The sequence below is a fragment of the Rutidosis leptorrhynchoides genome, chromosome 7 (assembly GCF_046630445.1).
Source record: "Rutidosis leptorrhynchoides isolate AG116_Rl617_1_P2 chromosome 7, CSIRO_AGI_Rlap_v1, whole genome shotgun sequence".
Classification (NCBI taxonomy): Eukaryota; Viridiplantae; Streptophyta; class Magnoliopsida; order Asterales; family Asteraceae; genus Rutidosis; species Rutidosis leptorrhynchoides.
The window spans coordinates 339567137-339587883 of record NC_092339.1 but is presented as its reverse complement, the minus strand read 5'-3'; the positions used below and the strand labels follow the sequence as shown (position 1 = coordinate 339587883).

Genomic DNA, 20747 nt, shown 5'->3' with positions numbered 1-20747 from the left:
GCCAACCTTGCACTTGTTCAATGACGTTATTTGTATTTTTACTACGAAATACAGTATGGTGAGTTTCATTTGTCTTTTTACCCTTTATATTTTTGGGACTGAGAATACATGCGCTTTTATAAATGTTTGACAAAATAGACACAAGTAATTGAAACTACATTCTATGGTTGAATTATCGAAATCGAATATGCCCCTTTTTATTAAAGTCTGGTAATCTAAGAATTAGGGAACAGACACCCTAATTGACGCGAATCCTAAAGATAGATCTATTGGGCCTAACAAACCCCATCCAAAGTACCGGATGCTTTAGTACTTTGAAATTTATATCATGTCCGAAGGAGGATCCCGGAATGATAGGGGATATTCTTATATGTATCTAGTTAATGTAACACCCCGTTTTCCCCGTATATGATTTATAGGTGTATGGTGTACGTACGATAGGCGTATGAAGGGTTTGGGACATGTTCGGGTGTTAAAGTCTTGTGTATGAGACAAGGAGTCAGATCACGCCTTGTGTCGCGGCGCGACAAAGGAGGCCGCGGCGCGGCAAACAACTGAAATCTGGATCAGAAGTTGGACAAAAAGGGATCCCAGAACTAGTCAAATGTCGCGGCGCGACAACTTAGGCCGCGGCGCGGCATACTGGGCAAACTGGTGCCGGATTCTTGTAAATTTAAATGAAGTTCAAGGGCATTTTGATCTTTTCACGTTTGAGCCAGATTTTAGGCTTTAACCTCATCCACCCATTTCATTTCTCATTTTAATTTCCCTTTTTCTTTCATTTTCTCTCAAGAAAACTCAAACACCCAAGTGATTCAAGTGGGATTTTGGAAAGGAAGAAGCGGGTTTTGATCTTTGGCGTAGTTGACAAGTGTGTTCTCCTCGTTCTTAGTTACGCGGTGATACTAGTGGTAAGCTCTAACTCCGAAATTCATTTTTGTGTTCTTCATTCAATTTTGGGGCTTTTGATTGTATGATTCATAGATAGAACTCATTTAGTTGTTAATTGGAGATTAACACCAATATTCGGATTTATTGTGGTTAATGTCGGGTTTTGGGTTGGTTAATGATTTAACCTTGTTTAAGACTTGTAAATGGTGTATAATCACTAGCATTAGTGATTATTGGTGTTTTGGAGACGTTTAGGGTTCTTGGAGTTGACTAGTTTTGACTAGAGTCAAAATTAGGGTTTGTTGATGATTATGACCCCGAATGTCGATCCGATAAGGTTTATAAACTTAAAATGGATTAAGTTGAAGTATTAAACCGAGTTAAATGTGTTTTGGTGTCAAGACTTGTAAACGGTGAGATTTTGACTTAATGGGTCAAAATTAGGGTTTTGGTGTCAAAATGGGTGAGACATGTGTTTAACACTTGTGTTTGGGTTTACTTGGCATATTAGGACCATTTTCACCCGTGTTAGTAATTATTGGTTAGTTTGGGCGCGGTTTGTATTTGGAATTACATTTGGGTCGAATTTGCACTAAGTGTCAAATTGGGTTGGTTTGTAAATCCAATCTAAGTGTGTTGTTGAATTTGTGATAATGGAATAGGTACTTTCCATTGACGAGTTGCGGATTACTTGGTTGCATTCATCAAGGCTTAAGGTGAGTGTTAATATCCTATATGCATATGTATGTGTAGGATGGGTGCGGGTCGGGTGAAGTGGTTCTCGGTTATAGAGCTCACTTCACATATAGGTGGATTGATGGACTTGTGTGTAGGTCCAATTGGCACGGTTGTGCGTTTTGGTTGACCATCTTTGACGAGGTGCACACCTTGCGTGTACTCTATCACATGGGCGTGTGATGTGGATTATATAACCCCAAATGGCGAAGGGTTAATATTGTGAGTGGAATAATTATGCGTGTACGTATATAATGTATTTATTTGTGTAGTATGAATGTGGTATTGTCGCGGTGTTCAAGACACCACATTCTAAGTAACGAGTAGTAGTGTCGCGGTGTTTAAGACACTACTCATTGTTTGATTGGCATGTGGTATTGTCGCGGTGGTTAAGACACTACATTGTCATGGAAGTGGAATTGTCGCGGTGTTCAAGACACCACTCATTATTTTGATTGACGTGTGGATTCATCGCGGTGTTTAAGACGCCACATTGTCATGGGGGTGAATTAGTCGCGGTGTTTAAGACATCACCCGGGGGATTAGTGATTACGCGGTGTTTAAGTAACGCTAATGGATGTTACGAACTCCGACGGTCTCTTACGAGTATCGTTCTCTTGTACGATTGGTTAACCATGGTTATTGTGTTGTAAGCGTAAGCAAATTATGTTATTCGAGAGATATATATATATATATACATATATATTGTATACATATAATGTTGTATTGTCGTGTTGTAGCTAACCCTCCGGGTGTAGCTTATTGGCATTGTTCACATCGTTGTTGGCAAACTTATATTTTGTTGATGTATCTTTAGCTCATTGCTTAGTGATCTTACGGTATGCTTAGACTAGCTTGCCTTTATGTTTGGATGCTCCGGTATGCGGTATTTGCTATTTTGTGGCGTGTCCATTTTATGCATATATATGTATGTAGTATATTCTCACTCACTAAGCGTTAGCTTACCCTCTCGTTGTGGATATTTTATAGGTTCGCATGCTTGGCGGCTCGGGTAAGCTTGGGAATTAGAGATCTCGACTAGGTTGCTTTAGAAGATCTTGCTTTTGGACTCGATTAGGATTTGGGTAGCGTAGTCCCAAATCACCATGCTCGGTTTTGTGTAAACGTAACTAGTCGGGTCATAATGATTATAACCGGTTTACGATTTAATTAATGAACCATTGTATTAAGGAGTTTAAATCATTAATGTATGTTTTAAGTTCGATGAACTTACTTTGATAACAAATACGTTTTGGAATATGTGTAACGGGACCTAAAGTATTATTTAACGCGTATTAAAAGGAAAAATTTTTATGGGCCGGTTTTAATACGGGTTGGGTTGTTTCAAGTGGTATCAGAGCATGGTCTAAGGGATTTAGGTGACTTGAGATAGGTGCCTAGACTTAGACTTTTGTGTGTGCTTAATTTGTTGCGGGACTTGTAGGAGTACAGGTCGGAATGGGTTCTAGCTAGTGCCTTGTTTATAGGTTGACTAACGTTTATATTAGTAATGCGAATATTATTAATATGCTATTGTGATGTGATAATAATTCTAGCATGTGTTTATATCGCGTAGAATTTTGTTTGTGTTTGCATATATCATCGAGCGAGACGGTTGTTGTACTAACGAGCCGATACAGCGTGTATGCGTAATAAGGACTTGCAAACCTTATTACGGGTGCAAATCGTGTCTAGCAAGTGATGTACGACAAATGTTTAGCAAGATGGGGCGGTGTTGTGCGTGTGATTTACACGTTCGTGGTCTAACCGCTTTGCATTCCTTAGAATGGCGACGGGAAATGGGATCGAGACGAACGACGCTGAGTTTAACGCTAGAGTTGCGGCCGCCGTTGCGGAGCAAATGAGTGCGTTTCGAGAAGAAATGGATAGGAAGTATTCCGAATTTCGAAATGGTGGAGAAATGGAGCATTGTCTTAAGAGCTTCATGAGGACTAAACCTCCGATGTATGACGGGAAACCGGATCCTTTAGTAAGCACAACTTGGATCTCGGATGTTGAAGGGTGTTTTCGTACTATTGAATGCCCTCCCGAGAAAAATACAAGACTCGCTACTAGTTTATTGCGGGGTAGGGCGAAGGATTGGTTGGATGGTAAGATTGATCTTGTCGGTGGTGAGCCGTTTATGGCATTATCGTGGGACGATTTTAAGAAGGAATTCTTCGAGGAGTTCCGGACTTCGGCCGACTTGTCGGAATTGCGTGATGAGTTGCGAAACTTGCAACAGGGATCTATGGATTTGAATACTCTCAAGACGACCTTTATGGTAAAGACTCGTTTTTGCCCGGAGTATTTAGGGAATGATCGGTTGTTGATGGAGGATTTCTATCGAACCTTGAATGATGACTTGAAGAATAAGATTAGGCGGGGTTACGCGAAATCGTTTGTGGAATTATTCGCCGTGGCTAGAGGTTTCGAGTCGTATTCACGATCAAAGAAGGGTGAACCTTCGAGCGAGAGAAGGGTTGTTTCGCATGGTGCTCCGAGTAAGAGGACTAAGGGTCCGAGTGTGAGCACGGGTGGTACACGGACGGGTATATTGGATTCTAGTGCGTCTAGATGTTACAATTGTGGCATAAGGGGTCACAAGTCGTGGGAATGTTCGGTACCAAAAGGCGATGGCATGGTGTGCTTCAATTGCCAAGAAGAAGGACATCGTAAGTCGGAATGTCCCAAGTTAGCGGGGACGGGGGCGGCAAGGAGACGTTAAGGTACGTTTCGTTTTAATAAATATGTCTTTTGATTATTTATTAAGTGCCGTTTGAAGTTGAGTTTATTAAATGCATTGTGTTGTGCATGTTATTGATATGGGTGACGTTCCTAATGGAAGTACCCTATGACGACGTTTTGATTGACGGGCAAAGGGCGTAAGACTTGGTGTAACCAAGCATTCCTTGATATTTGTAAAATGTTTCTACCAAGCCATGGAAATGGGTTGGTGTTCGGTTGTTAAGCGCGTGTTCGCTTTTGTGTTGAGGTCGATGAACCGTGAGGTTCGACGGGTGAGCTGAAACCCTTGAGATCGAGTGTTTTGAATCTCGATGTATGTTGGTAATGGAGTCTTTATGAAGCGACATTAGGTGCCTCTTTTATACCTACTAGCGTGGTGTTCGACTCCGATTATGTTGCGGTTACATTGTACTTAGGGTACCGAAGTGAAATCCTTAGGTACATGAGTGACTAGGTGGAATTTGACAAACTAAAGCAATTGGATGATTGCGAAGGTATGGTTTGTGTAATCGTGGTACACTTTTTGCTCGAAGTGTTTAAGGATTGATTGAAATCCTTTGTGTGCTCAAGGCTGGAGCAAGATATGGTGACGGGTCGTGTGAGCCCAATCTTTGTAAAGTCTACCTTAGGTAGCATTGTATGGTTGTACGAGTTGTGGATATGGGACGTAGTTCCAAATGGGGGAGTTACACTCCCGCACGAGGAAGTTTTAGTGTGAGATTTCGGATGATGCTTTTGGTAGATCCGGAAAATGTTGTCGAGACCTGATTTTGGTCGATTTGTGGTAGATTACAATTTCGGATAAATTGTACTTATGGTTTGGATTTGAATTATCACCGAGGTGGTAATGTGGTAAATCTCGATTGAGAGATAATGGACGTGTTTGGCGAGCAAGGTGAAATCCTTCGGTTAAGGGAGATGTGTGTCGGATTCTCTTCTAGAGAATAATTGTTTTGTGCCTATGTTTGATATAGGTGGTTCTTGCTCGTGTATGTGAATGGTTAGTGGTATCCGTTAGGATTCACTATGGCATAGCAGAGCGCGATGTTACGCTACTCGTCGTTCGAGGCCAAAAGGGCGTTGATTGATGAAGCATGACTTTCGGGTCCGCTGACTTCATCATGGTATTGGTGATTGATGAAGCATGACCTTTAGGGTCCGCTGACTTCATCATGGGAGTATGCGATTGGTGGAGCATGACCTTCGGGGTCCGCTGACTTCATCATGAGCGAGGTGTTATATTGGTGAAGCATGACTTTCGGAGTCCGCTGACTTCATCCGGTGTTGAGATTGGTGAAGCATGACCTTCGGGGTCCGCTGACTTCATCATGGGATTATTGATTGGTGAAGCATGATATTCGGGTTCGCTGACTTCATCATGGTAGTGAATCGCGTGTAGTTCGGATTCACTAAGGCGCGTGTGTTTTCGGCCAGCCTTCGTGTTGTGTGATCTGTCGGTTGTTTTATACACCGATGGTGGGGTCGTAAGGACTGTGATGTTGATCTGTTGGTTGTTTTATACACCAATGGTGGGGTCGTAAGGACCGTGTTGTGTGATCGATCGGGTGTTTTTATACGCCGATGGTGGGGTCGCGAGGACCATGTGGTATGATTAGTGATGCGATAGCCGTGTTTCGCTCACGTGTTGTTACGGGTGTGACGATAGTCGATTTTGTACACCTTTGGATTTGGCGTTTTCATAGTCGTTTTGGGCGCTATCGGTTTTAGCCTTTTGATTATGATGTTACGGTAGTTGCGTATTGGTCGTATTGCACACTACAAGGGATGTATAGTGATTGGTGTTATCCGTAAGGATTCGTTTGGTTCGGTCTTCATCGTTTCGGATTGTTGACCTTAGGTTGAGACTTGGTTGCTTTTAGCGTTGTACTCGGTAAGGGTACGCTAAGGGGTTGATATCTCTGTACGAGATTGGTTGAGTTTTCCCGATGTTAGGGAATGAGCATGGTTTTAGTGCTCGGATTGTGGATTTGATAAATCGCGGGTGACGATTTAGTTGTTAAAGGCAATTCAGTGGGAAGAATTGCTTAGGAAAGTCGGTTTGGACTTATGTTTGAGGACCGTGAAGTGTGGTCCGTTTGGTTAAATGACAAGGATCACGAGGACGTGATCGAGTCTAAGTGGGGGAGAGTTGTAACACCCCGTTTTCCCCGTATATGATTTATAGGTGTATGGTGTACGTACGATAGGCGTATGAAGGGTTTGGGACATGTTCGGGTGTTAAAGTCTTGTGTATGAGACAAGGAGTCAGATCACGCCTTGTGTCGCGGCGCGACAAAGGAGGCCGCGGCGCGGCAAACAACTGAAATCTGGATCAGAAGTTGGACAAAAAGGGATCCCAGAACTAGTCAAATGTCGCGGCGCGACAACTTAGGCCGCGGCGCGGCATACTGGGCAAACTGGTGCCGGATTCTTGTAAATTTAAATGAAGTTCAAGGGCATTTTGGTCTTTTCGCGTTTGAGCCAGATTTGAGGCTTTAACCTCATCCACCCATTTCATTTCTCATTTTAATTTCCCTTTTTCTTTCATTTTCTCTCAAGAAAACTCAAACACCCAAGTGGGATTTTGGAAAGGAAGAAGCGGGTTTTGATCTTTGGCGTAGTTGACAAGTGTGTTCTCCTCGTTCTTAGCTACGCGGTGATACTAGTGGTAAGCTCTAACTCCGAAATTCATTTTTGTGTTCTTCATTCAATTTTGGGGCTTTTGATTGTATGATTCATAGATAGAACTCATTTAGTTGTTAATTGGAGATTAACACCAATATTCGGATTTATTGTGGTTAATGTCGGGTTTTGGGTTGGTTAATGATTTAACCTTGTTTAAGACTTGTAAATGGTTTATAATCACTAGCATTAGTGATTATTGGTGTTTTGGAGACGTTTAGGGTTCTTGGAGTTGACTAGTTTTGACTAGAGTCAAAATTAGGGTTTGTTGATGATTATGACCCCGAATGTCGATCCGATAAGGTTTATAAACTTAAAATGGATTAAGTTGAAGTATTAAACCGAGTTAAATGTGTTTTGGTGTCAAGACTTGTAAACGGTGAGATTTTGACTTAATGGGTCAAAATTAGGGTTTTGGTGTCAAAATGGGTGAGACATGTGTTTAACACTTGTGTTTGGGTTTACTTGGCATATTAGGACTATTTTCACCCGTGTTAGTAATTATTGGTTAGTTTGGGCGCGGTTTGTACTTGGAATTACATTTGGGTCGAATTTGCACTAAGTGTCAAATTGGGTTGGTTTGTAAATCCAATCTAAGTGTGTTGTTGAATTTGTGATAATGGAATAGGTACTTTCCATTGACGAGTTGTGGATTACTTGGTTGCATTCATCAAGGCTTAAGGTGAGTGTTAATATCCTATATGCATATGTATGTGTAGGATGGGTGCGGGTCGGGTGAAGTGGTTCTCGGTTATAGAGCTCACTTCACATATAGGTGGATTGATGGACTTGTGTGTAGGTCCAATTGGCACGGTTGTGCGTTTTGGTTGACCATCTTTGACGAGGTGCACACCTTGCGTGTACTCTATCACATGGGCGTGTGATGTGGATTATATAACCCCAAATGGCGAAGGGTTAATATTGTGAGTGGAATAATTATGCGTGTACGTATATAATGTATTTATTTGTGTAGTATGAATGTGGTATTGTCGCGGTGTTCAAGACACCACATTCTAAGTAACGAGTAGTAGTGTCGCGGTGTTTAAGACACTACTCATTGTTTGATTGGCATGTGGTATTGTCGCGGTGGTTAAGACACCACATTGTCATGGGAGTGGAATTGTCGCGGTGTTCAAGACACCACTCATTATTTTGATTGACGTGTGGATTCGTCGCGGTGTTTAAGACGCCACATTGTCATGGGGGTGAATTAGTCGCGGTGTTTAAGACATCACCCGGGGGATTAGTGATTACGCGGTGTTTAAGTAACGCTAATGGATGTTACGAACTCCGACGGTCTCTTACGAGTATCGTTCCCTTGTACGATTGGTTAACCATGGTTATTGTGTTGTAAGCGTAAGCAAATTATGTTATTCGAGATATATATATATATATATATATATATATATACATATATATTGTATACATATAATGTTGTATTGTCGTGTTGTAGCTAACCCTCCGGGTGTAGCTTATTGGCATTGTTCACATCGTTGTTGGCAAACTTATATTTTGTTGATGTATCTTTAGCTCATTGCTTAGTGATCTTACGGTATGCTTAGACTAGCTTGCCTTTATGTTTGGATGCTCCGGTATGCGGTATTTGCTATTTTGTGGCGTGTCCATTTTATGCATATATATGTATGTAGTATATTCTCACTCACTAAGCGTTAGCTTACCCTCTCGTTGTGGATATTTTATAGGTTCGCATGCTTGGCGGCTCGGGTAAGCTTGGGAATTAGAGATCTCGACTAGGTTGCTTTAGAAGATCTTGCTTTTGGACTCGATTAGGATTTGGGTAGCGTAGTCCCAAATCACCATGCTCGGTTTTGTGTAAACGTAACTAGTCGGGTCATAATGATTATAACCGGTTTACGATTTAATTAATGAACCATTGTATTAAGGAGTTTAAATCATTAATGTATGTTTTAAGTTCGATGAACTTACTTTGATAACAAATACGTTTTGGAATATGTGTAACGGGACCTAAAGTATTATTTAACGCGTATTAAAAGGAAAAATTTTTATGGGCCGGTTTTAATACGGGTTGGGTTGTTTCAGTTAATGTCGGTTACCAGGTGTTCACCATATGAATGATTATTTTTGTCTCTATGCATGGGACGTATATTTATGAGAACTGGAAATGAAATTCTTGTGGTCTATTAAAATGATGGAAATAAATGATTATGATAAACTAATGAACTCACCAACCTTTTGGTTGACACTTTAAAGCATGTTTATTCTCAGGTGTTAAAGAAATCTTCCGCTGTGCATTTGCTCATTTTAAAGATATTACTTGGAGTCTTTCATAGCATATTTCGACGAACGTTGCATTCGAGTCATTGAGTTCATCAAAGATTATTATTAAATCAATTTATAGTTGGATAGTGGATATTATGAAATGGTATGCATGCCTGTCAATTTTCAATGTAAAGAAAGTTTGTCTTTTAAAAACGAATGCAATGTTTGTAAAATGTATCATATAGAGGTCAAATACCTCGCAATGTAATCAACTATTGTGAATCGTTTATAATGTATATGAACGGGTCCTTTCAAGAAATAGGTCCGTTACCCCGTGCTCGGATGTGCTAGCTTGAGAAGGAAACAAGCCAGCGCGAGGAGGATAGGGCGGAAGTAGGTCGCCAAGAGAGTGGGTTGGTGCCAACGGAGCCCTGTAGGGCTGCGAGGAGGGAGGTGGTGATATCATACTGTTGGGAGCACTTTAAGTAGTTGCATCAAAAGAAACAATCAAATTGATATATAATTATATCAACACATATATACGTGTATATGGTGAAGTTAGCTACTCAATTAGAGTAATAAAAAACAAAACGATGGAGCTTAATGCGAACTAGAAATCAGAGTTTTGAGAGAGGCCGGTCCAGAGCATCGATGGTGGAACATCGTACTTCATCGTCAGCGCTGAGTGTGTTGTTGAGTATATCAGCTACTTGAGCGACCGGATTCATTTTGATCGAATCAATTTGATATTCAATCACGGTGGTGCTACGAATGAACCCTAGGTCAGAGATGTGTTTTCAGTTGTGAAAGGAAATAGGGGTAAGTAGTGGCGTCAAAAAATGTACACAATGGCGGGAACTTTGGGGTAAGTATATGCATATTGTTGATCATGGTGGATGTAAATGAGGGGTTTGTGAGGTTATGTTTTTGGGTGGTTGAAGAAAGTTGATTTGGAGAAAAGTGGAGTAATAGACTATAACACCCTCACATGTTTGGCACATGTCAAGACTTAACAGAGATATTTTACGGACCAGACAATTTTGGACTACCCGTGCAAAAAGTGCATACTTCTGGACTTTCCATGTTAAAAAAAATCAAGTTTGAACTATATGTATGGTTTGTAGCAAACCACAAGGACTATCCATGTAATTTGGTCTATTTAAAAAGTCTCACGGTTCAATAGTGAAGCTGTTTGAAAATATCTTTAGTAGAATCCGTCTAAGATTGATGTCTACCAGGTTGAAAAAATTGAAAAAAGTGGAGATGATGAAGACGACGTAGCAGATTCACCGATGTTTGTTGTGTCGTTTGTTTGCTATAAGTAGTGTTTGCTTGTAAATGGGTGTGTTAATAGCCTCAGGGCGTTCCTGTTGCTACTGTTTTGTACTGTTATCATTCTTTTAATCTTCAATTAAATTTACCAGTGTAACCCTTTACCCAAAAACTTTTATAAAATTCTTTTTAACTTACTTAACTGTTAATAACTTGTTATGGAACATTCTAATTTGTGATCCATTAAATTTATCACAAATCTTGACTAAGAGTACACGAAACCCCTCAATAAATTTGAAAAAACGTCACATTTCGCAAATCGAGCATATTCTAGATTAATTAAAAAAATCGCAATATCATATCAGGTCTAATTTCAAAATCATTTACTTCAATATCATTTCAACAGATAGTTCTCGAGAAATACACACTTTCAAAAAAAAAGTGGTGATTAAATTGAAGCTACGAGTCAAACGATACAACCATTCAAAATTCTCTCGCAAAAAGACCTAGCACTACGCACTCCGCACCAAACACCACACACCATGTGTGGTGCGTGTCTGCGGGAAAAATGGTTGTCTCGGTGAGAGCATTTTGACAAATTTCCTTATACATATTGAAAGAGAGCTAGGCAATCTTGGCGTCATGATATAATTTAGAATCTAACTATGATACATATTTTGAGGTGGTCAGAGAAATGGTTTAAAAAAATGATCACGAAATAATCTTGTTATTCTGTGTTCATCTTAATAAAAAAATATCCGTACTTCCCGGATAACTTCGTGGACAACCAGAATAGAAAAAAAAAAAAAAAAAAAAAAAAAAAAAAAAACGTTTTGGGTTCTTTTAACACTCAACATGAAAGTTATATGTGCTAGTTACAAACAGTCTGGGGCCAGTTGGGCCTACTACATGTTTTCGTGGGCCAGTTCATAGCGATTTCAGAAGCTCATTTGACACGTGTTTAGTAAAAATCTGATCCATTACCCATAGTCATTAAACACAAATGGAATTATGGAAATAACGACAAAAACAACCAGTAGAACACACTCAATTCATAGCTTTCCAACTTCAATTTCTACTCAAATTGACCTAATTTCAAACAAATTTGTAAAATCTGTCAATAATCGCAGCTCGATTTCTAGTAATTTCGGTAATTTTCTCAGGTACCTATTTGTATACATAATCATTTACATCACATGATCATGGATTAAGTTTATTTGATCTATTTATTACCTTTAAGCATGCTAGGGTTTTGAATTGATGTTCGTGAATATAATTAATGATGAATTTTTGAATGATTGTAAGAATAATGATGTTTGTAAGATAAGTTATTAGTTTAGGAGCAACTATTATTATTGTTATCTGTGGACATTACTTCAATTATTAAATATTTGATCTAAATGTTTAAAATGTTTTAGAAATTTTAAAATTGATGGGTTACGGAATTTGTTATAGATTATTTTATTTAGGAAAACTTAGAAAGATTCTTCAAATTGGAGTTTTAAGAAGAATAAATCCATAGAAAAGAGAAAAAAAAAAAAAAACTTTTTTCAATTTTATAATTAGATATCTGAAAACTGGTTTCTTTTAGGGTTCAACTGTTTAATTAGTCCAAAAGATAAAACAAAAAAAAAAAAAAAAAAAAAAAGCCACATTTTTAGGAATAGATTTTGATTTCTACTTGTTTACATATGTTTCATGTATATTCAACCCTTATAAAGTACATACACTTTAAGAATCCAATTTGTGAAATGATGTGAATTTTGGGAAACTTGTTAAATTATCTTTTAGGGGACATTTAGAAAGATGAAATTTATTTCAACTATTCTGTAGTTTTATATTCGAACTAGAGAATGCACAAACCTGATCACGTTTTCAATTTTCGTTCGTTTGCAAGACATAATAAAATGCTATCAGATATAATAATTATCTATCACTAATGGCATCACACTATGTTTTGCAATAACAGGAATAAAAAGAATACAAGTCACAAAATCTTAGCGCAAACAGGGTCAAAGATGGGAGAGAGTGTAGGGACGTCTATATCTGGTGACACAAAACCATGTAAAATGGTTTTTGAACCGATTTTAGAACAAGGTGTTTTCAGGTTCGATTCTTTCGCCAATGATGATACTAGAAATACAACGTTTCCTAGTCTTTCTTTTGTTGATCCCAAACAAAGAGATATACCCATTATGAGTGATCACAAACTTCCATCATTCGTCCCGATTTCTGAACATGTTTCCGGACAACAAATTGTTCTTTTCGAGGTCAGTTTTACACTCCTTAATCACCTTAACGTAACACGTGTTTTTCTATCTTAATAGAAATATGATATTTAATCATACTACTAAAGTTAGTGAATATGGTAATTAGTTTCCAGCAGGAACCTCGTTTTATGGAACAGGTGAAGTTAGTGGACAGCTTGAAAGAACCGGGAAAAGAGTCAGTTTTCAGCGTTCTTTTTACTTATTTTTTTTTTTTTTTTTAGTTTTTAATTATTATATGTATTAAATTAAATTTATATAATACCATAAATGCAGGTTTTTACTTGGAATACTGATGCATGGGGTTATGGGAGTGGAACTACATCGTTATATCAGTCACATCCTTGGGTTTTGGCTGTTCTTCCTAATGGAGAGGCGTTGGGTATTCTTGCTGATACAACGAAACGTTGCGAGGTGCTTAATATTTAACCCTTGCATAATTGTTTCATTTTCGGGATAATTGCGATTTAGGCGTTATATGAAATACACTATTTTGTTTTTGAAATGTTTTATTTCCAGATTGATCTGCGTAAAGAATGTACGGTAAAGATAATTGCAATGTCACATTTTCCTGTAATTACGTTCGGCCCATTTCCTTCTGCAACCGATGTTTTGGCATCATTGTCACACGCAATTGGTAAACTGCCACACTTTATTTATTACTGAAACAAATTTGTAATGGTTACACAAAACTCATTAGTTTTGAGTATATATATTATTGAAATGTTGTCTTTTGAAATTTAATATTGATAATTGTTTTCATGTGTATATTTGTTGATAGGAACTGTTTTCATGCCACCGAAATGGGCACTGGGATATCAACAGTGCCGTTGGAGTTATGAGTCTGCTTCACGTGTTCGTGAGGTACGTTACAACTTTTTAAATCTAACATTCCATCTTTTCTTTTTTCTTTTTTTTTTTTTTTTTTTATGTAATATCACATAAATTAAATTCCTGTCATTCTGAGCATACTGTGCAGATTGCCAAGACATTTAGAGATAAGGGTATACCTTGTGATGTCATATGGATGGATATTGACTACATGGATGGCTTTCGTTGTTTCACGTTTGATCAGGTATGCTCTTATGCAGTAATAACAATGTAGGTATATCTTAAAATCAGACTTATCATCCTATTACTAAAATTTAAGATTTACTGTTTTTAGGAGAATTTTCCTAATCCAAAAGCTTTAGTGGATGAACTTCACGAAACTGGTTTCAAAGCAATCTGGATGCTTGACCCTGGGATCAAACATGAAAAAGGTTACTTTGTTTATGATAGTGGATCAGAAAAGGATATATGGGTTCAAACGGAAGATGGAAAACCCTTTGTTGGTAAGTCCGTTTTCATTATTTATCAGTTTTTTTTTTAAGAAAAAAAATCGATTCTCATAAGTTGATATCTTCATCATTTTAGGAGAGGTATGGCCCGGACCTTGTGTTTTCCCTGACTTTACACGAGAAAAAGCTCGTTCGTGGTGGTCTAATTTAGTCAAAGATTTTATATCCAATGGAGTAGATGGCATATGGAATGACATGAATGAACCAGCTGTGTTCAAGGTGATTTAAACACATTTTCCTTAAATGTAATCTTTTTCCCTTTCGTAATTACTATATAATTTATAATTTATAATATATTTGTTTCTTCTTGCTAGTCTGTAACTAAGACAATGCCTGAAACTAACATTCATAAGGGAGATACTGAACTTGGTGGTCATCAGAATCACTCGCATTATCATAACGTAAGCTAGTTCATTTTTTTTTTTTATTATGCATGCATATTTGAAGCTGCAAAATGGGCGGGTCAGACAGGGTTTCATAATCGCTCACACTTTCACAAAATGCTGGGTCTGAATTGGCAAATACCTTGGTTTACGTCAAGTTAGGTTGAAAAGAAACACTTCTTGGCCAAAATTTGTATATTTTAAAATGAAGTACATGGGTTGAAATCATCACCTCTACTGTTTCTTGGCCAAAATTTGTATTTTTTACTTCATCCTTAATAGAGACAAAACAACACCCAAATCGACCCGTACGTAAGTACATGGGTCGAAATCACCACCTCTACTGTTTCTTATAAAACAATCAGTTATTAGTTTATTAATATAATATAATATAATATAAAAATAAAAATTAGTATACATGATTGTAAAGGATATATAGATGAGTTATTTTACTAACTAATATAATTTTCTCATTTAGGTTTATGGCATGTTGATGGCAAAATCAACATACGAAGGCATGAAATTAGCTAATCCAAACAAACGCCCATTTGTTCTCACTCGAGCCGGGTTTATAGGTAGTCAGAAGTATGCTGCTACATGGACGGGTGATAATCTTTCTACTTGGGAACACTTACATATGAGCATCTCTATGGTACTTCAACTGGTATGTTATCTATTATATATTAGTAATATCAACTTTAAAAGCTTTAATAATGTTTAATCTTATTGCTCGTATATAAATTAGCAGTGTTGTAGAACTCGGAATTACTCGGCGAGTATTTGGTCAAAGTCGGTCAAACTTGGTCATAGTTGGTTAAACTTGGTCATACTCAATCAAAACTCAAAACTTGGTCAAAATCGATCAAAACTTGGTAAAAATTGGTCAAACTAGATTAAAAGTCAGTCACAGTTGGTCAAACTATATCAAAACTCGGTCAAACTCAATCAAAACTCGGTCAAACTCAATCAAAACTCGGTCAAACTCGGCCAGAACTTGGGATTACTCGGGAAATCGGTTAAAACTCAGCCAAAACTCTAGATTACTCAGGAAAATTTGTCAAAATCAGTCAGAGTCGAACTTGGTCAACATTCATGTACTCCTTGAGTTGCCCAGTACTCCATAAAAAGTCCCAACCGACCGAGTACTCCCCGAGTAGCGTTTTTTCAACCTTGTAAAATAATTTGGACTCACCTGATTTTCATGCCATTCAGGGGCTTAGCGGTCAGCCACTTTCGGGGCCCGATATCGGTGGATTTGCAGGCAACGCAACACCCAAATTATTTGGAAGATGGGTCGGTGTTGGGGCCATGTTTCCGTTTAGTCGAGGACATTCTGAAAAGGGAACCATTGACCATGAGCCATGGTCTTTCGGGGAGGAGGTCAGATCCTTTTTTGCATTCTTCAAAAAATATTATTATTATTTATTTTCTTTTCATATAATTTTGTGTACATTTCATAGTGTGAAGAAGTATGTCGTTTGGCGTTAAAGAGACGGTATCGCCTTATACCACACATATATACACTTTTCTATCTCGCACATACAAACGGTTCTCCGGTTGCAACTCCTACTTGGTTTGCTGGTAAGCCTTTGAAGTTATAAAATTATTAAGGGTGCGTTTGATAAAACTGAATGATTTAGCGCTGAATGGTTCATAATCTGAATGATTCAGAGTGTCTGAATAAACTTGGTTCTGAATGAAACTAAGCTGTTTGATAATCATTTTGAATGAACGATATGAAATGGGTAAAATTACCTTATTAACATGCTACTATATGTGCATAATGGATAAGAGAGAGTTTCAAATCTGAATGGTTCAACATTCGATGCTGAACTATTCAGAGGTCAGAAACAAACGCGCTGAACGATGAATGGTTCAACATTCAACGCTGAACCATTCAGTTAAGAGGTAAACAAACTCACCCTAATTTTTTTAGCGACGGCCGTTTGGGTGGGCTGTCTTTAACACGCATAAAATTGTTGTACTGTTCAATAACCGTAACCAACTCAACATATAACCCCTATGTATAACAGTTTTGGCGCGTTAAAGGCAGCCCTAAGGGTTGTCGTTAGAAAACCTAAAAGTTAATTACATCACATATGTATTGGTTAAATTTTTTCACAAATTATTTTGCAGATTTGAAAGATTCCCAATTAAGAAAGCATGAAAGTTCCTTCCTTTTAGGCCCACTTCTCGTATATGCAAGGTTTTTTTTTTTTTTTTACTTCCTACTAATGATTATATAAGTAGTCACGTTTTGTACATTCGAATTTTGATTCATGCAATCTGTACTAATATGATTTCATAATGTTACAGCACTGTGAGTGATTACGGGGTCCATCAACTGAAGCATGAATTGCCTAGCGGCACTTGGATGAGTTTTGATTTTGAAGATTCACATCCCGTACGAATCCCATGACAAAAATAATAATTAATTTTATTTTAATTGCATTATGTCGATAAATATTTCACAATTTAGTAAACTTTCAGGACTTACCAGCACTGTATTTACGAGGTGGATCAATAATCCCATTTGGTCCAGCCCATCAACATGTTGGTGAAGCTAATCCAAATGATGATCTGTCATTGCTCGTTACTTTAGATGCAAATGGTAACGATACGTGAACATGTATCATCAGTTACTACTTTTTATTTATAAATTTGAAGTGTAATTTGCAACTTGTTTGTTGCAGGTAAAGCTGAAGGTGTTGTATTTGAAGATGATGGTGATGGCTATGGATATATAAACGGAGATTATCTCCTGACAACATATGTAGCCGAGTTGAAGTCTTCAACTGTTACAGTGAGCGTTTTTAAGACCGAAGGAGTTTGGGTGAGGCCAAATCGTCGGTTACATGTATGCCTATTACTCGGGGAAGGAGCCAAGGTGAGTGTTATCTTTTTCACATGGTTGAAAAAGACGTGAGACCGTGAAAAGTCGGTCGGTCGGGCCCGTGAAAAGTTGGGTCGGCCAAGACCGGGTCGAGACGGACATTACTTTTAAATATAAATATTTTAAACATGAATATTTTGAAAATATTTTTTTTTTTTTTAAATAAGATGACATGACATATCCCAACTTTGACCTGACTTTTGACCGTTGGCCGACTTATTAGACGCGTTTCTTCGAATCAGGACGGGCTAGTCACTAAACCGCCGCATTGGCCGCTGCTAGGGGCAAAGATACTAAGGGGAAGGGGGCACCTTCCCAAGTGGATTTGAAATTTTCAGGCTTAAAATTCCGGATTTTTTTGCCCCCAGTGGATTTTTTTTAGGCCCAAAAGCCTCTATATTTTGCCGCCAACCCAAAAGGCCATGACCTAAAAGGTTTTTTTCATGGAAGAATGTAAGAAAAAAATTTACAGTGAATGTGAACGCTTTTAAAAAAAATTTAGCCTCCAGTGAAAAAAAAAAAATTGTTCCGCCACTGGCCGCCGCAACGCCCGAGGTGGTCATCGTTTGCAACCGTGTTTTTATATTGGCTTATTTTGTTCCTTTTTTTTCCACATTTGGTTCTCATTATATGTTATTTTTAGGTTGATGCCTTTGGCACTGACGGAGAAGATCTGCACATGGTTATGCCATCTGAAAATGATGTGTCAAACTTAATTTCTACTAGCAAGAATATTTACAAGATGCGAATGGGTAAGTCCGCCTTTTCTAAATCTTGTAATTCTGTAGGTTTAATCTAGATTATGTTGATAATACTGATTGACTTCTTTTATTTTCTGTTATTTTTTATAATGTTGACTGTAGAAACCGCAAAGTGTATTCCTGATGTTGAGCAGACGTCTGCACACAAAGGGGTTGAACTTTCAGGAACACCTGTGGAAATTAAGAGCGGTGAATGGTCTCTCAAAGTCGTCCCTTGGATTGGGGGTCGAATTATTTCGATGGAACACCTTCCCTCTGGTAAAGCTTAGTCTACTCAGTGTTTTTTCTTGGCCCATAAAGGTTGTAAAAGTCGCGAGTTTGGTGCGAGACGAGTCAGGGACGAGACAATCGTTGACCAACGTTGACTTTTAGTAATAAATAAATTGCACATATATATAGTACACATATAAATATATCAAACATAAAGCATAACTATTTCATAGACATGACACAAAATCTATTTTTTTTTTAAAAGTATAAACTTTTTAACTTAACTTGACTTTGACTTTGACCGACTCAGACCCGACTCGCCGACGCAACCCGACTTTGACCCGACTTGTTAACGTTGACCGACTCGGCCCGACATTTACCGCCGTGGTGCTTTTTATGTTCTATAAAAGATTGGACATTATCTAAGGATGTTAAAATGTTTGATTGATGGTATTAAATTTGTCTTCGATTATGTATCTGATCAAACGTTACATTTTTCACAACAAAGATATCCAAATAATAATTGCTTCAGAGTAAAACAATTAAATTGTAAACCCTTAATGACATGTGAGTTATATATAACAGGAACTCAGTGGCTTCATAGTCGGGTTGAAATAAATGGATATGAAGAATATAGTGGTACTGAGTATCGTTCTGCTGGTTGTACAGAATCGTATACTGTTCTTGAGTGAGTTAATTCTTAATCTTTCGTTCATTTTAAACTCAAAAAGTTAACTTCCTATTCTCAAATTAAAATTAATTAATCCATTTTTATGCGCAGTCGAGACCTTGAGCAAGCGGGAGAGAGAGAATCGTTAAAAATGGAAGGTGATATTGGAGGTGGATTAGCTATTGAAAGAATTATATCAGTTTCACAAGATAACCCGAAAGTTTTCATGATTGACTCGAGCCTTGTAGCACGCAATGTCGGTGCTGGTTCCGGAGGATATTCAAGGTAGGTTTTACCGCCTTTCCTATTTTTGGAAAATTCTAACGGTAGCAAAATGGGCAGGTTGACTAACGGGTCAAAAGATGTAATTGTTGTATCAGATGGGTTGGGTTGATCCCATAAACATTTTTTGTATCTTTTTCAAAAATATCATTTTGTTTATAAATAAATAGTAAGTTAAGCCTGATCTACTATTTTGTAGAAGGATTTTAAAGGTATCATTTTTTAAGAATACAAATGATTTTGAAATTGTTTAACACTTTTAACCTGTTTAAGTCGTTTTACTTTTAACAGTTCTTTATGATTTGACCCGTTTTATCAGTTATACATAAAATATCACCCGGATTAAATAATAATTAAGTAAATGGGTCAAAAATCACCGCTAACTATTATTCTCCTTAATAATTTCTTAGGCTTGTTTGTTTACGGATACATCCAACGTTTAATATACTGCACCCAACTGAGTCATACGTCTCATTTACCTCCATCAACGGGTCCCAGCATGAAGTATGGCCCAATTCTGTTGAACAGCTCTATCAAGGAGATCTTCGTCCAAATGGTAAACTTCCATTTAATTAATTAATAATTCACGAGATTTTCTATAACTTTGATTAAATTCGCCTCTTGTTTTACTTGTTAAGGCGAATGGATGCTCGTTGACAAGTGCCTTGGGTTGGGTTTAGTCAACAAATTCAACATTGACCAGGTTTATAAGTGTCTTCTACATTGGGATTGTGGGACCGTGAATTTAGAGCTTTGGTCTGAGGACAGGCCCGTTTCAAAGCAGTCGCCTCTTCGTATATCTCACAGTTATGAAGTTAGGCAGATTCTGTAATGCTATATGTGAAGTACATTGTGCATGGTATGTACTTTCTGCTTCAATATTTGTACTTCGTAAAACTTAGATACTGCTTCAAACCGTGCTCCATATCCGGTAACAAATTATAATAATCGATATTGAGAGCAATTATACTGTTCTGTATGCATATTATTTTGATGAAAGACTGTTGTAGGTTACTTACAAACATTAAAATTCATCCATGAACATTAATCAACACTTGTGAGGCAATTTATGTTGGTGATTGATCAATGGAGTTGTCAGTTACTGACTATCACAACAATAACCTGCAAATCTCATTGAAATTATATGAACAAGAAATAACATGTACTTTGACTTTAAAAATCGGAAGAGCTAATTTTCAACTTCAACGTTGATAAGATTTCTGAATTTTAATAATAATGATACGATCTGATGACTACATTATACTACAAGCTTTGTTACATTAGGTTACTAAAATTGGGTTAATTGTTTTAGTAATGCCATCTAATTTGGGATTGAAGTGTATTGTTTTCGACTTTGAAAGTAAACAATTGT

The 20747-nt window shown here is 37.7% G+C and overlaps 1 protein-coding gene across 2 annotated transcripts; it reads left to right on the top strand.

Annotated features, from left to right (window-relative positions):
- The first annotated feature begins 11586 nt into the window (after positions 1-11586).
- On the top strand, positions 11587-20342 carry LOC139859882 (uncharacterized). 2 transcript variants are annotated; one of them, XM_071848656.1, is made up of 23 exons: positions 11587-11719; positions 12539-12839; positions 12946-13014; positions 13113-13250; positions 13356-13473; positions 13618-13700; positions 13816-13911; positions 14002-14170; positions 14253-14395; positions 14491-14577; positions 15038-15223; positions 15772-15939; positions 16020-16140; positions 16696-16765; positions 16876-16963; positions 17050-17170; positions 17253-17446; positions 18096-18204; positions 18316-18471; positions 19009-19111; positions 19205-19378; positions 19786-19931; positions 20014-20342. In XM_071848656.1, exons 2-23 carry the CDS (start codon positions 12588-12590, stop codon positions 20205-20207), a joined length of 2985 nt encoding a protein of 994 aa, XP_071704757.1. In that variant the 5' UTR covers positions 11587-11719; positions 12539-12587; the 3' UTR covers positions 20208-20342. The 2 variants fall into 2 exon arrangements, with proteins under 2 accessions (XP_071704757.1, XP_071704756.1); XM_071848655.1 differs by having other exon boundaries at positions 11587-11732.
- The last annotated feature ends 405 nt before the right edge of the window (positions 20343-20747 follow it).

Coding starts and splice junctions, on each gene's coding strand:
- LOC139859882 (XM_071848656.1), top strand. CDS start 12,588: ATGGGAGAGAGTGTAGGGACGTCTATATCTGGTGACACAAAACCATGT. Junction 14,396..14,490: donor ATGAACCAGCTGTGTTCAAG/GTGATTTAAACA, acceptor TCTTCTTGCTAG/TCTGTAACTAAGACAATGCC. Junction 18,205..18,315: donor TATTTACAAGATGCGAATGG/GTAAGTCCGCCT, acceptor TGTTGACTGTAG/AAACCGCAAAGTGTATTCCT.